Source organism: Caloenas nicobarica, chromosome 15 (assembly GCF_036013445.1).
Source record: "Caloenas nicobarica isolate bCalNic1 chromosome 15, bCalNic1.hap1, whole genome shotgun sequence".
NCBI classification, from domain to species: Eukaryota; Metazoa; Chordata; class Aves; order Columbiformes; family Columbidae; genus Caloenas; species Caloenas nicobarica.
This window is the reverse complement of record NC_088259.1, coordinates 1207242-1221943: the sequence shown is the minus strand read 5'-3', so window position 1 is coordinate 1221943 and position 14702 is coordinate 1207242. Positions and strand designations below refer to the sequence as shown.

At 50.8% G+C, this 14702-nt stretch overlaps 1 protein-coding gene across 1 annotated transcript; it reads left to right on the top strand.

Annotated features, from left to right (window-relative positions):
- The first annotated feature begins 10590 nt into the window (after window positions 1–10590).
- On the top strand, window positions 10591–11610 carry LOC135995007 (olfactory receptor 14A16-like). The gene has a single exon (XM_065645969.1). It carries the CDS (start codon window positions 10591–10593, stop codon window positions 11608–11610), a length of 1020 nt encoding a protein of 339 aa, XP_065502041.1.
- Window positions 11611–14702: the final 3092 nt, after the last annotated feature.

The window sequence follows — 14702 nt, the reverse complement described above, 5'->3', positions numbered from 1 at the left end:
AAGGGCCCCATAATGAGCTGTTACTACATCAGGAAGAGTTAAAGGAGAAACAAAGACACCTTGTAGCTACTGATGAATTTAATAAGGGAGAGAAGTGATATTCTCTGTGCCTCTGATTCTCCATCTTCACCAGCATGTTCTCCCAGGCCACTGTGACTTGAGACAGAAACCTGGAGAACAACCAGCAGTAGATGGGGAACAAGTGAGGGGTCACTGGAACTAACACAATCCTTTCCAGTCTATGGGACAGGAGGGGCAGCATCCCAGGAGCCGAGACAGCAGGACGATGTCACAGTGAGGCCACTCTCCACCATCTTTGAAAGCTCATGGAGACTGGGGGGACTCCCTGGCCACTGGCAGCTCTCACACATTGTGTGTGCACTTTTCAAAAATGGCCAATGGGTGAGCAGGGGAACTAAGGGCTGTGCCCCAGAACATGGCCACTGGGACCACATTTCTGGGTGTCTGGAAGAGAAGGTGACGGGGTTTACCCAGGGCAGGTTGTGCCTGTCCATCCTCTTTGCTTTGTGTGAGCAAAGGACAGGGTTGCTGAATGTGGGGACAGCAGTGGTGGTCTGTTACCTGGAAGTCAGCAAGGCATTCAGCATCATCCCCCACAATATTCTTGTGTCCAAGGTAGGATATTATGATCTGCATTGCTCGTTGGGTATCCTGGCCTGTCTCCTGACCCATGTGTTTCTTCAGGCCATGAAGAGAATCCAAACCAGCCATTTGACTGAGGTAGTTCCATTTTACATGTGTCACACAGGGCAGATGAAGGGAGCTCAGAACTCAAGACTCTGCTGCACAGCTGGGACTTCAGAGACTGGAAATGCAGGTGACGGTGTGTGTCAGTGCAAACCACATAAAGATTCTGACTTCCTTTGTGCCTTTGTACCAAAGCTCAGCCTGCTCAGATTTTGGAAGGATTGCTTCAAACCTCTGTGACCCAAATCTCTACAATTGTCTCTCCTCAACAGTCTTTTACCCCAGGAAGGGGAAAACTTCCAATGCAGGCACCAAACCAGTGCCCAACCTGCCTGGAGTGCCGGGACAGTTGTGCCACACAATAGCAGCCTCTGAGGGAAGCTGAAGGTGATGGAATTGAAATTGTTTCAACCCAAATCATAGAATCACAGCATCATAGAATCATTTAGCCTGGAAAAGACCCTTAAGAATATGGAGTCCAACAGTAAATCTAACAGTGCCAAGTCCACCACTAAACCATATCCCAAAGCACCACATCTCCACATCTTTTAAATACCTCTAGCAATGGAAGCCCAAATCCTGAGCTGGCAGGACACCATTGGCTGCAGTTAGACAAAAGATACTTGTCATGACTGTGAGTTCAAAACTCGCTGGCAGAATGTTTCACACCCCTCACTGAGGAGGGCAGGGTGTTGGGGAGATGGGAGCACATTTCAGTTTTCCAGATCCCAGGACAGAGCTCAAACCATCCTTCCCTTCACCTCTGGCATCCCACTTCCTGAGATGCAAAGCTGGTGGGCCTTCTGTGGATAATCATGTTAAAAGGCATGAATAATCCTTCAAGTGTTTGTGTAATTTGTCTAGCAATGTCAGTTTTTAAAGAAAAAAAAAAGAAGCTTAGCATGCTTATATTTAAATATCTGTAAAATAATACTCTGCATCTGTGGTAGCCCCACTGGCAGTGCCAATCAAATAGGTATTTGCAGCATAAGGTATGATACCCCATCCATAAGTACATATCTAAGTGGTTCAGATGAGGTATGGTCTTCCAAAAGTCACCCTTTTCCTCCCCAGGTGCACGGACACTGCTCATGTGCCTCTCCAGAGAGTGGCAGAAGCTGGATCCCCTTCTCGGGACAGACTCCTTCCAGGAAAGACACAGCAAGGGGGGTAACTCATCAGGTCTTCATGGCATTTCATTCAGCATCAGTTTCGATATATTGGGTGTTTTCCTGTGACTACCCTTTCTGCACAAATGATCATAAAAGGACACCTATTTAGTAAAACATGGTCATAAAGGTGCTGTTATGGACAAGAAAGCTCACCATGAACTCTGGAGAGACTGAGGAAGTTTACAATAAGCACCAGGAAGAACCAAGAAACTCAAGGCCTCTTCTGAAGAGTGAGAGGCCCTAAGCAGCGGTGATTGGCCATGTGTAGGTGTGGGAGAGGGTCAGGGCATGTCAGGGAGAAGCAATGAGATGGCTGATGGCTTTAGTGAACACTTACAGCCCTGTCTGAGTCCAGAGATGGAAAGCAGTTGATGTCTGCAGGTGGAGGAGGAATAGCAGGAAGATTTTCTTGGGAATATGGAAGGAAGAAAGGCCTCTCTTGGGCTAAGCATACATGGCAGTGACATTTCCATCTTGTGGGCATGGCTGTGCCTGGTAGATGGGGAATGGCTGCTGCTGGGGGTGGCTGTGCTCAGGCATGGCCCATGAGGTGACCTTATTCTGCTCCTCTCTTACACTGCCCACACTTGGATGGTCCTCAGGAAACATCCATGAACCTGGTGGATCCATGAACCTCCTGGAGTGATGGGGTACATTTACAAATAGAGGATTCAAGCAAGTTTGGGACTGGGACATTGAGGTGATTGGTGACCATTTCCAGGTGTATGAAAGAAGCTGGATGAGTTGTGAGGAACTCACAGGCATTTCCAACTCCACAGAAAACCAGAGCCTTGCAGTCAAAGCAACAGCACTTGACATAAAACCCACCCCCAAAACACCAAACACTCACACTGACCACAGAAAAAGCCTTGCAAAACGTTTGAGAAAAATCTACCAGGTCCCAGGCATCAGGGCTCAGCCATTCTGGTGATAAACAAGCATCAAGGGCTGACATGGCATCAGAGCCACCTCCACATTGTCCTCAACACCTGTGAGCAGTGTCTCCAAGTCTTTCCTTCACCAGCCTCCAGGGACAGGGACCTCGACTGGTTGTTTCCTTCACAGCTTTGTCAGTGATGGCCCTTCCTGGGGTCCGAAGCACACTCAGAAACTCGGGGTTTGCTTCTGCCTTTCACTTCATCAGAGGTTTGTTCCATCTTTCAGTAGCTGCAGTTCAGGATCATGGCAGCAGAGGGCTCATTAACATCTAAAATTCACTTACAAGCCAAGGCTTTGTGCATCATTTTCCTAAATGCTTCGAATCTGGTGTGGATGATTAGAGAGATTTCAGTAATAGCCAAACAGAGAGCATTTCCATAATAAATAGCAATAAAGCAGTATTTCTTGTATTGCCTTTCCTCCTCACCCTTCCCTCCCTTTCCAGAACAGGTGGTATCAGCAGTCTCCTGTTCATATTGATGTGGAGCATCTCCTGATAAAGATTGAAGATGTCAGAAATGTGGGTGCCTAAGTCACCAGAGCACCTCCAGAGAAATCACCATCCTCTGGACCAAAAAGTGGGTGTTCCTGGGAATCTCAGGTGCAACAGCATAGCCATACTTGCGTTCAGGGAGCTGGTCAAATGACTCATCTGCTTCTCTGTAATGGTGTCTGAGTTTGCTCATATAACCCCTGACTTGAACTCCATCCACTCCTGGGTGTTCTCCAGACTCCTACCTTCAGGAACAAAGTCCTGGGAGACCTTGCTGGTGAAGATGGAGGGAAAGAAGCCACGAAGTACCTCAGTCCTATCTGATTCTACTCTCACAAAGTTCAGCAGCAGGCCCACATTCGCCCTGTCTGTTCTTTTACTGTAAGGAAACAGTGTCAGCTCATCTTGCTGCCTTCAGCCTCCCCTGCAGGTATCACGTCCAGGGCAGCTTTGGCATCATCCCCACATCCATGGACAAGGATTCTAAATTCCTCCTTTACAGCTTCCCCTGCTTCCACCTCCTGTGTGCTGCCTTTTTGCCCTGGAGATCCATCAGCTCAGATGAGCAGCCTCATGAGATAAATGGTTCTTTTCATGGGTACTTGGAGAGGTAATTCTTGTGCTTGGAGCACGCTGTCCTGTAAGGCCTCTCAGATTTCCTGAGCGCCTTCGCCCTACAGAGCTGCTTCCCATGGCACCACATCTGTCAGCCCCGCCAGGTACCTCAGTGTCTTCTCCTCTGGAGCCCACCAGCCTGTGCTCTGCTGCTGGCCTTCCCCCCTCCCCTCTGGTGCCAGGGACCCCACTGTTTCTTGGTCACAACAGCCAAGGTGGACACTGATGTTCACATCCCTCACCAGCTCTTTCTTGTTTGCCAGTTTCAGATCCAGGTGAGCATCACTCTTGTTGGCACATCAGACAGACATGTCAAGAAGTTGTCCCAAGATTCTCTGGACTGTTGGCACCTGGTGCTTTGCCTGGCCAGTGAATGTCAGGGCAATACAGTTCCCCATAGAATCACAGAATCACAGAATGTTAGGGATTGGAAGGGACCTCGAAAGATCATCTAGTCCAATCCCCCTGCCAGAGCAGGAACACCTAGGTGAGGTTACACAGGAAGGCGTCCAGGCGGGTTTTGAATGTCTCCAGAGAAGGAGAATCCACAACCTCCCTGGGCAGCCTGTTCCAGTGTTCCGTCACCCTCACTGAGAAGAAGTTTCTTCTCAAATTTAAGTGGAACCTCTTATGTTCCAGCTTGAACCCATTACCCCTTGTCTTACTGTTGGTTGTCACCGAGAAGAGCCTGGCTCCATCCTCGTGACACCCACCCTTTATATATTTATAAACATTGATGAGGTCACCCCTCAGTCTCCTCTTCTCCAAGCTAAAGAGACCCAGCTCCCTCAGCCTTTCCTCATAAGGGAGATGCTCCTCTCCCTTAATCATCTTTGTGGCCCTGCGCTGGACTCTCTCCAGCAGTTCCCTGTCCTTCTGGAACTGAGGGGCCCAGAACTGGACACAATATTCCAGATGAGGTCTCACCAGGGCAGAGTAGAGGGGAAGGAGAACCTCTCTGGACCTACTAACCACCCCGCTTCTAATACACCCCAGGATGCCATTGGCCTTCTTGGCCACAAGGGCACAGTGCTGGCTCATGGTCATCCTGCTGTCCACCAGGACCCCCAGGTCCCTTTCCCCTACACTGCTCTCTAATAGGTCATTCCCCAACCTATACTGGAACCTGGGGTTGTTCCTGCCCAGATGCAAGACTCTACATTTTCCCTTGTTATATTTCATTAAATTTTTCCCCACCCAACTCTCTAGCCTGTCCAGATCTCGCTGGATGGCAGCACAGCCCTCTGGCGTGTCAGCCACTCCTCCCAGTTTGGTGTCATCAGCAAACTTGCTGATAGTACACTCAATTCCCTCATCCAAGTCATTGATGAATATATTGAATAGTATTGGTCCCAGAACTGACCCTTGAGGCACTCCACTAGATACAGGCCTCCAACCAGACTCTGCTCCATTGACCACGACTCTCTGGCTTCTCTCCTTCAGCCAGTTTGCAGTCCACCTCACTACCCGATCATCCAGTCCACACTTCCTCAGTTTAGCTGTGAGGATGCTGTGGGAGACGGTGTCAAATGCTTTGCTGAAGTCAAGGTAGACCACATCCACCGCTCTGCCATCGTCAATCCACCTTGTTACATCTTCATAAAAGGCTATGAGGTTGGTCAAACACGACTTCCCCTTGGTGAAGCCATGTTGACTGTCCCTGATGACCCTCTTATCCTTGATATGTCTTAAGATGGCACCAAGGATAAGGTGTTCCATCACTTTCCCAGGGATGGAGGTGAGGCTGACCCGTCTATAGTTGCCCGGGTCCTCCTTCTTGCCCTTTTTGAAGACCGGAGTGACATTTGCTTTCCTCCAGTCCTCAGGCACCTCTCCCGTTTCCCAAGACTTGGCAAAGATGATGGAGAGCGGTCCAGCAATGACTTCAGCCAGCTCCCTCAGCACCCGAGGGTGCATCCCATCTGGACCCATGGATTTATGGATGTCCAGATTGCTTAACTGGTCCCTAACCCAGTCCTCATCAACTAAGACAAACTCCTCCATAGTCCTCACTTCCTCTGGGGCCTCAGGGGTACGGGGCTCCTCAGGACAGCCTCCGGCAGAGTAGACAGAGACAAAGAAGGCATTCAGTAATTCTGCCTTCTCTGTATCTTCTGTCACCAGGGCACCCACCCCATTCATCAGTGGGCCTGCATTGCCTCTGGTGTTAGTTTTATCTGCCATGTATTTGAAGAAGCTCTTCCTGTTGTCCTTGACCCCTCTCGCCAGGTTTAACTCTAAGGAGGCCTTAGCTTTCCTTGTTGCCTCCCTACATCCTCTGACAACAGCCTTATATTCTTCCCAAGTGGCCAGCCCCTCCTTCCATGATTTGTAAACCCTCCTCTTCCACTTGAGTTTGCCCAGCAGTTCCCTGTTTAACCACGCAGGTCTCCTGGCTCCCCTCCTTGACTTCCTGCACGTCGGGATGCACTGATCTTGAGCTTGGTAGAAGCAGTCCCTGAATGTTAACCAACTATCTTGGGCCCCTTTACCTTCAAGCAGCCTTGCCCACGGGATTTCCTCCAGCAATTGTTTGAAAAGGCCGAAGTCGGCCCTGCTGAAGTCCAGGGTTGCAATTCTGCTCGGTATTCTGCTCAAGGAACCTACTCATAGGAACCTACTCATTGACCTGAGACTTCCTCACGTTGCTGACAGAAGATCTTTTCCATTTCTTCTCCATGATCAAGTAGTTTGTAACACCCAACACATTGTCACCCTGTACTGGGTTTACATGGCAAAGTCTTGGAACTGGGGTGAGTGTGGGTGTGCTACAGTTGTCACCTCTCTGAGAAGACAACAGGAGTTTGACCGACTGTCAGACAGGGCTGATTTCAGCTGGCTCCAAGATGGACCCACTCCTTGCCAAATCTGAGCCACTCAGTGATGCTGGCAGCACCTCTGTGATATTGTATTTGAGAAAGGGTAAAAAACGCTGCACAACAGCAGATGGGAGAGAGGAGGGAGGAAATGTGAGAGAAAAAACACTGCAGACACCAAGGTCGTATCCCGTAGGACCCAGCTAGGCCATTCAGTAGGCCAAAGCCTGCTCTTCTGAAATCCTGCTCCTTGCCTTGTTATCATCTTCCAGGAGCCTCAGCTCTACTTTCTCATCCCTGACTGTTCCATCCCTGACCAGCTCTTTCTGGTTTATAAGTGTGAAGTCCCACAGGGCACCTCGACTCACTGACTCCTCAGTCACCTGTGTCAGGAAGATGTTGTCAATGAGCTCCAAGACCCTCCTGGATGGCTGGTACTTTGGAAACATTGGGATATCTTAGGTCTGCCATGAGGACACGGCCCTGGAAACATGAGGCTTCTTTCATTGGTCTGAAGGAGGCCTCATCTAATTCTTCTTCCTCATCAGTGAGTCAGTAGCTGATGTCCACCCACCACAACATTGCCCATGTTGTTCTGCCCTCTCATGCTGACTCCTCAACATTCAGCTGACATTCTCTGTCCCCAGGCAGAGCTCCACACATTCCTGATGTTCTCCCACATGAAGGGAAACTTCCCCTCTAAGTCCAGACCTCTGGCATTATGAGTACCAGATGCCCAAGACCTCACAGTTTCTCCAGGAGGGGCTATTTGTAGTGTCCTGTAACTCCTCATGCTGTTATCTTGAGATACACGCTCTCATCAGGGTAAAATGTCTGCATGTAAACACTAACAGCTGGAGCTTCTTCTCCACTTGGCTATGGCTGTTGTCTCCACCTCTGATGCCCGTGAGGAGACGCCTTGTCCTTACAGCACAGGTGCCTCATGGCCTCCTTGTCCCCAGCCAGGAACCTGGGAGGTGTAGGACCATAGTCCTGCCCTTGGCCTTGCACAGCTTCACATCACACTGTCCCAGGAAGGGCCCTGGGCAATGTGGGAAGGACAGGATCCGTCTTCCCAGGGTTGAGGGTCAGGGCTTGGCCCTTTGGTTAATGAAACACATCCAGGTTTACTGATCGTCAGAGAGACCTTCACCTTGCTTTTCCTGACCTGTCATCTTTAACCAGACCCTGGGGTCATTTCCTCAGTAGTGTTCCTCAGGGGGACCCATTAACATTACAAGAAACTTTGGAGTTTGAATCTGACTTGGACTTCTTAAGAGGTTTCTTCAACTTCCTCCAGGGTCTGATGTTCATGGACTCAGCACCAAACCCACCAGAGGTGTCATTAAAGTGCCTTGGGCTGCTCCTGTGCTGCTGAGCTGGGCTGGGCTCCTGGGACAGAGGGAGCTCATGGCAAGCGGCAGCACTGCAGAGAGACAGCTCTGCCCAGGAGCAGCTCCTCTGCAAAGCGCAGCAGGGCTCAGGGCTCTGCCTGGGGATCTCAGGGAGATGAGCAAGGCAGAGAGAGATTAAAGGTGGTCAGGACTGGGAGGATGACTGAGAGCTCACTGGAGGAGAAATCTTTGCAGCCCTTGCCATGGTAAGTTTCTGGGTGCAGGGCAATGAAGCTGTAGCTCCTGGAGGCATCTCCTAAATCTGGCACAGGCACAGCTTGTGGGATCTGTAAGGAGGGGGCTCCTGTCAGGCATTTTGAACAGCTGTGAAGCTGGGTGAGCACCCAGGGGTGCCCAGGGCTGTCCTGCAGAGCAGGGTCCCTGCATCCCAGGGCTGTGCCGGGGCAGGGAATCTACCGCCTGCCAGGATCAGCACTCAGCCTGCCCAGAGAGATCCCAACAACACTGAGGGGAGAAGCTGTGGGGGGTAGGAGCGACCCTTATCAGGGCAGGAAAGGTGCTTCTGCTCTGCAGAGGGTGCTGCGTGAGTCGGGGCTGCTCACATCTCCAGATCACCCCCAGGATTTTTGCAAGTGGATGCCACAAGGAGAAGACCAATGCAAGGATTACCAGACAGATAAGGAGCTTTCCTGAGCCTGTCCTTTCAGTTTCCTGTCCCAAGGGGTGGGGGGTGCAGGAAAGGATAAAATAAAAATGAACTCTCATGCTTAAACAAGTCACTGATAGCGCTGAACTGCAACTCTGAGTGATCAGTACATCTGCCAGAAGCCTCATAACATCACTTCAGCCACTGCTCTGCCTGTGGACAGCACCTGCATCCACCTTTGCTGGACCTGTCACCCTTAGTCTGACCTGACCTGTTTTCCAACCTGGAAACAGGAAGATGCCCCCAGGCAGTGCCCTGCAAACAGGCAGGATCTGTTGTGCCAGGGTGCGGGCACAGAGCATGGGATGGGGTCTGTGAGTGCTGACAGGGAAGAGACATGGACAGGGAAATACCTCCCAGGAGGAAAATCTCGTAGCGAGCAGGGAAATGATCAGAAATGAGAGGAAACTAAACCCAGAATTGTTATGAGAGGGAGAACAGAGAAAACTCCGTATGATCCCCTCCAGTGCAGATCGCTCCTCTGAGCAGCCCCCTCACCTCCTCTCCCACCCAACAAAGCCTCTGCCCTCAGGGCCGGGGGCTCCAAGGCATGAACCATCTCCTGTGCAGCCAGAGCTCCAGTTCCCTCTGCAGAGCACAGGGGCTGAGAGCAGCTGCCCGGCAATGTTGGTGTGTGGGAGGTGGCTGCACAGCTGGGGAAGGGTGACGCTGTCTGAGTGCCCGGCTGCCTCTGCCCTGGCCTCTCTCACACCCACCCTCACCGCATTTTCCTTCTTGCTCTACTGCTCTGGGTCACTGTTGTTGTGATCTTGTTCTTGCTGTCAGGCTCTCTGGGGATGGGAGTTTCAGCTGCAGAGTCACAGCCTGATCTTGTAGGTCCTTTCCTGCAGGTGTGTCCATGGGAACACATGTCCCAGCTTTGCTCTGACCTGTGGGGCTGTGGGCAATGCAGTCTGTGGGGCAGGGGAAAGTGCTGAGTCTCCTTTAATCAAATGTCATCATTAGAACACTTGGCTGGCTGCTTGAGGTTTTCTTCCAATCCTGTCCTACATCATCTTTGTGTATCTGAAAGCCCCATAGAGAAGCAGAGAGATGCTGTGACCGAGAAAATGCTGTTGGGTTTGTGAAATGTGTCAAGTGTGTCCTGGGCTAAACGTGGGGTGCTGAGGCCTTGGGAAAGGGTGAAACATGTCGTGGTCTGAGGTGGATCTCTCTGCTCTCAGCAGTGCCTGGTGGCTATTCAGGGTAACATGGCAGTGTGATCAGCCTCCATCTCAGAAAGGTGCCAGCCCAGGGCAGCTGGAGCAAGACAGAGGGACAGACCAGCTGCCCTCACTCTGCACTGACCCACAGGCATCCTCTGGTCTTGCAGGACTCGCTCTGTTCTCCCTGAGTGCAGCAGATATGCTGAGGGATTCTGACACACACAACACTCTCCAGACGAGTTGCAGGATTGGAATAGATGATCTTTCAAGGTCCCTTCCAATCCTTAATATTCTGTGATTCTGTGAAGCTGTAAAAAACCCAAACATTTCAAACTTCTTTCTACCATCCTGTTTCATTCTCGGTGACAGTGCAGATGCTGACAGGCCCTTCTTTACCAGCAGCAATTTCAGATGACAACTTTGAAACCCAGGTCTGGCTCCTGCCCCCCGTTCCCATGACCCCATGCTGCAGAGCAGGCCTGACTCCTGGGCAGCCAGCAGGCACAGGCCCTGCTCCTCACGGCACCTCCAGCCAGCACCACCCAGGGCTCAGCCACGGAGCTGAAGGAAGGTCTGGAAAAGGACAAGGGGGTGTGGAGCAGGGGGAAGGTCTATGAGAAATGGCTTTGATTTTGCTCAGAGAAGTCTCTCCTAACTTGTCACTGTTTTTTGCTCCTGTGACAGTACCCCATGCTCATCAGCAGCAAATGTCCAACAGCAGCTCCATCACCCAGTTCCTCCTCCTGGCGTTCACAGACACATGGGAGCTGCAGCTCTTGCACTTCTGGCTCTTCCTGGGCATCTACCTGGCTGCCCTCCTGGGCAACGGCCTCATCATCACCACCATAGGCTGTGACCAGCACCTCCACACCCCCATGTACTTCTTCCTCCTCAACCTCTCCCTCCTCGACCTGGGCTCCATCTCCACCACTCTCCCCAAATCCATGGCCAACTCCGTCTGGGACACCAGGGCCATCTCCTTTTTGGGATGTGCTGCACAGCTCTTTATATTTCTCTTTTTCATTTCAGCAGAGTATTCTCTCCTCACCATCATGTCCTACGACCGCTACGTTGCCATCTGCAAACCCCTGCACTACGGGACCCTCCTGGGCAGCAGAGCTTGTGTCCACATGGCAGCAGCTGCCTGGGCCACTGGGTTTCTCAATTCTCTGCTGCATACGTTTAATACGTTTTCACTGCCACTGTGCAAGGGCAATGCCCTGGACCAGTTCTTCTGTGAAATTCCCCAGATCTTCAAGCTCTCCTGCTCACATTCCTACCTCAGAGAATTTGGGCTTCTTCTGGTCAGTGCCTGTTTAGCTTTCATGTGTTTTGTGTTCATTGTGGTGTCCTATGTGCAGATCTTCAGGGCCGTGCTGAGGATCCCCTCTGAGCAGGGACGGCACAAAGCCTTTAACATGTGCTTCCTTCACTTGGCCGTGGTCTCCCTGTCTGTAAGCACTGCAGCATTTGCTTACCTGAAGGCCCCCTCCATCTCCTCCTCATCCCTGGACCTGGTGGTGTCTGTTCTGTACGCAGTGGTTCCTCCAGCAATGAACCCCATCATCTACAGCATGAGGAACCAGGAGCTCAAGAATGCCCTGTGGAAACTCATTTCTTTGTGTTTTCTGAAGCAATAAACTGTCGATCTGCTTGTACAAAGGAGTTTTAATGTAGCTAATAACAGAACCAGCCTGTCATCTGTCTTTTCTGTTGTTATTGGTTGTTTTTTTATTGGGATAATGTTGTCATCCCCTTTCTAATTCACTGTCGTCTTTTCTTTTATAAGCACGAGCTGTGTAAATGCGGAGCAGTACTCTCCTTGTCTCTAAACAAAATAAATGTCCTGTAATGATTTTTTTTTCACTATATCCTTTCTGCAAGGCCTTTTCAGAGCTGCAGGGATGGTTCCTGTGTGCATGGGAGGATGGGAAGAGTCCAGCATGGCAGCACTGCCAGGGAGCAGCAGTGCTTGGTCTTCCAGAGCTGTTCTTGTTCCACTTCCACACTCTCCTTCTGATCCCTTGTGTTGGTGCAAGGCCTGAGTGATCTGGCAGCTTGGTCACCATCCTGCTGTGTGTCAGTCCTGTGAGCGCAGGCAGGGACAGGCAATGGGCACTTCTGTGACAGAGCTGGCCCCGTAACAGTACTTCTGTAAAGAAAAGTGATCTTCTTCAGGCAATACCTGAAGGCTTAGGTCTTCTTCAATTTTCTCTCAAGAACATTCACAAGAAACTGGCCCACAGTTGAAACAGCAAAGTACAGCTGAACAGTGTGTGTGTGCAGGGCTGGGCACACAGCAGTGTCCTCTCACAGCTAGGCCTCCTGCCAGAGACCTGCAGGACCAGCAGAGCAGGGTCTGGGCTGTGCCCGTGTGCACTGGACACTCCTTTGGAAGAAGCCTCAGGTCAGTTATCATGGATTGGCCCCTCACAACCACCATTTGCAGCACTGGCCTCTCACCTCAGCTCAGAGAGGTTGTTCTTCCCTCCATGGATGGACACTGAATGAGTAGTTCAGCAGTCCATGTTTGCTTTGTACAGATGTGAGCACGCACATCATGTATGTGAGGTGACATGAACGCGAGTGAGCACAAACACCATCAACTGTTCCTTCTGGTTCCCTGAAGGCCTGTGGCACAGACAAGGTTTTCAGGTCACTTCATGTTAGGAGGAAAACCCTGTGGGAAATCATCTGAATACAGCACTGGGATGTTCTTCCTTGGACTGATGTCCGCTTGTCCATTCCCCATGACGTGGGACATCTCAGATGACTACTGATCAGACTGACACACAGCAGGACTGAAGTGTCTCCTGTCTTTTGGAAGTGGCAACAGGAGGCCAGAGAGACACTGTGACTCCTGCCTCTACGTGTAAAAGGGACAGACTATTTCTCTGAGCATCCCTGGGTGCATGAGTCCATGAGGCCAGCTCAGGTGTTGACACCTGGCAGAACCATGACATTTCTGTGTGTGACTCCAGGAACAAACCCTGCTGGATCAGTGAGATTCATCTCAGCTGCCTTGGAGAGGCTCACTGCAAGTGCTCCAGTCTGCTATGTCACCCTTGCCTGTGATTCCGAATCGTGCTCTCAAAAGTGCCATAGAAACCAGAATGGTTCTGGGGTCCTTAGAAAACGCCGACCTCAAACCCATCTTCAAGATGAGCAGGAATAGGAACTGAGAGAATAATAGGCTGGCCACCCTACCTCCCTCCCTTGGAAGGGGATGGGACATGTCCTCCTGCAGCCATTTGCAGGAATGTGAAGGACAAGGAAGGGATTGCTGAACCCAAATGGACAGGGGAAAGAAAGGCATGTTATGTACAGGGCATTTACAAGGCCTCAGACATGGTCTCCTTCTGGCCAGAGTGGTGCTGATGGGGCTCAAGAAGTGGATGTTGGGTGGGAAGTTGGCTGAACCATCAAGCCCAAATATCATCAGTGATACAAAGTCCTCTGTGCAGACAGTTACTAGTGTCATCTCTCAGTGGCCAGCCCTTGGGCCAACACTGTTGAACATCTTTATTCTCCCCCTCTATGATGTAACAGAGTGCACTTTCAGCGTCTTTGAAGATGATGCAAACCTGGGAGGAGGCCTTGAGCAATGTTCCCTGGTTGACCCTGCCTTGAGCAGGTGAGTGAGACAAGACGAGTGAGACAAGAGGAGTGAGACAAGATGAGTGAGACAAGGGCTCTCTTCAAACCTCCGTTATTCTGTGATTTGAACTAATTTTTGCCTTGGGGAGGTTTCTGGAGAGAGAATAGGTAGAAGAATAGTAAAAAAAAAAAAAAGACAGGCAGAAGAGGAGATATAGAAGGTGTTAACATAAATACAGCAGTTCCAGTGAGGAGTTCTTTTAACTCACATTGTTAGTAGGAAATATATTTGACAAATTTGAACAAGGTGAGGAAGCGAGATGGGTGTCTACAGCCTGCAGGGAAAGAGGGACAGATGTAGGAATGTGTAGAACACGCTTCAGTCTTGGTCAGGTCCTGGGTGCTATGGAGGGGGATGGATGGGTGTGGTATTATGAGGTCATTTGTGTCTCAGTTCTGTCTCTGGAGGTAACAGCCCAGCAGTAAGAACATGGCTGCGAAAGGACCTCTGCCTAAGTACCCACAGGGTTGTCATGTCCCTTCCACCTGAGAACATGACGGGACAGCAGCAGGGACATGGTCGTTTCTATCAGAGAAGCTGAAAAGCCTGCATCAGTCCTGGGATTGAGGAGATCATGGTGAGGTGACTTCTCTCTGGGCAGCTGAAAGACCACAAGAAGCCTAACGGGTTGGGTTCCTTGCTTGAAGAGCAATTTTTGAGACGGTTAAGTTTTCCTTAATAGCAGAAAAAAGCAAGAGAGAGAAAAAAAAGTCACAAAGTGCAACTTGGAAGGTGGAGACTGGATATCAGAGGAAGAAATGTCACTGGAAGGGGAATGCTGTGGTGCAAGAGGTCACCCAGAGGGAGCTGGATCAGCTCATGGTTTGTGTTCCAAAGAACAGCCAGTGAGGGTGCAGACACATCAGTGAAGGGACAGAAATGCTGGGGTGAGAGCAGGTGGGGAAGCGAGATGGGTGTTTACAGCCTGCAGGGAAAGAGGGGCAGGTGTAGGACCATGTAGAACAGCCTGTGATGGAGATGGCAAAGGGCACTGGCAGGGCTGGAAGGGACCAACAGAACCCAGGTCTTTGTCCCCTTGGCCATGGCAGTTGTCTCTCTGCCACTGAGGCCTAG

Excerpts from the sequence above, each read along its gene's own strand:
- LOC135995007 (XM_065645969.1), top strand. The coding sequence starts at position 10,591 with ATGGCTTTGATTTTGCTCAGAGAAGTCTCTCCTAACTTGTCACTGTTT.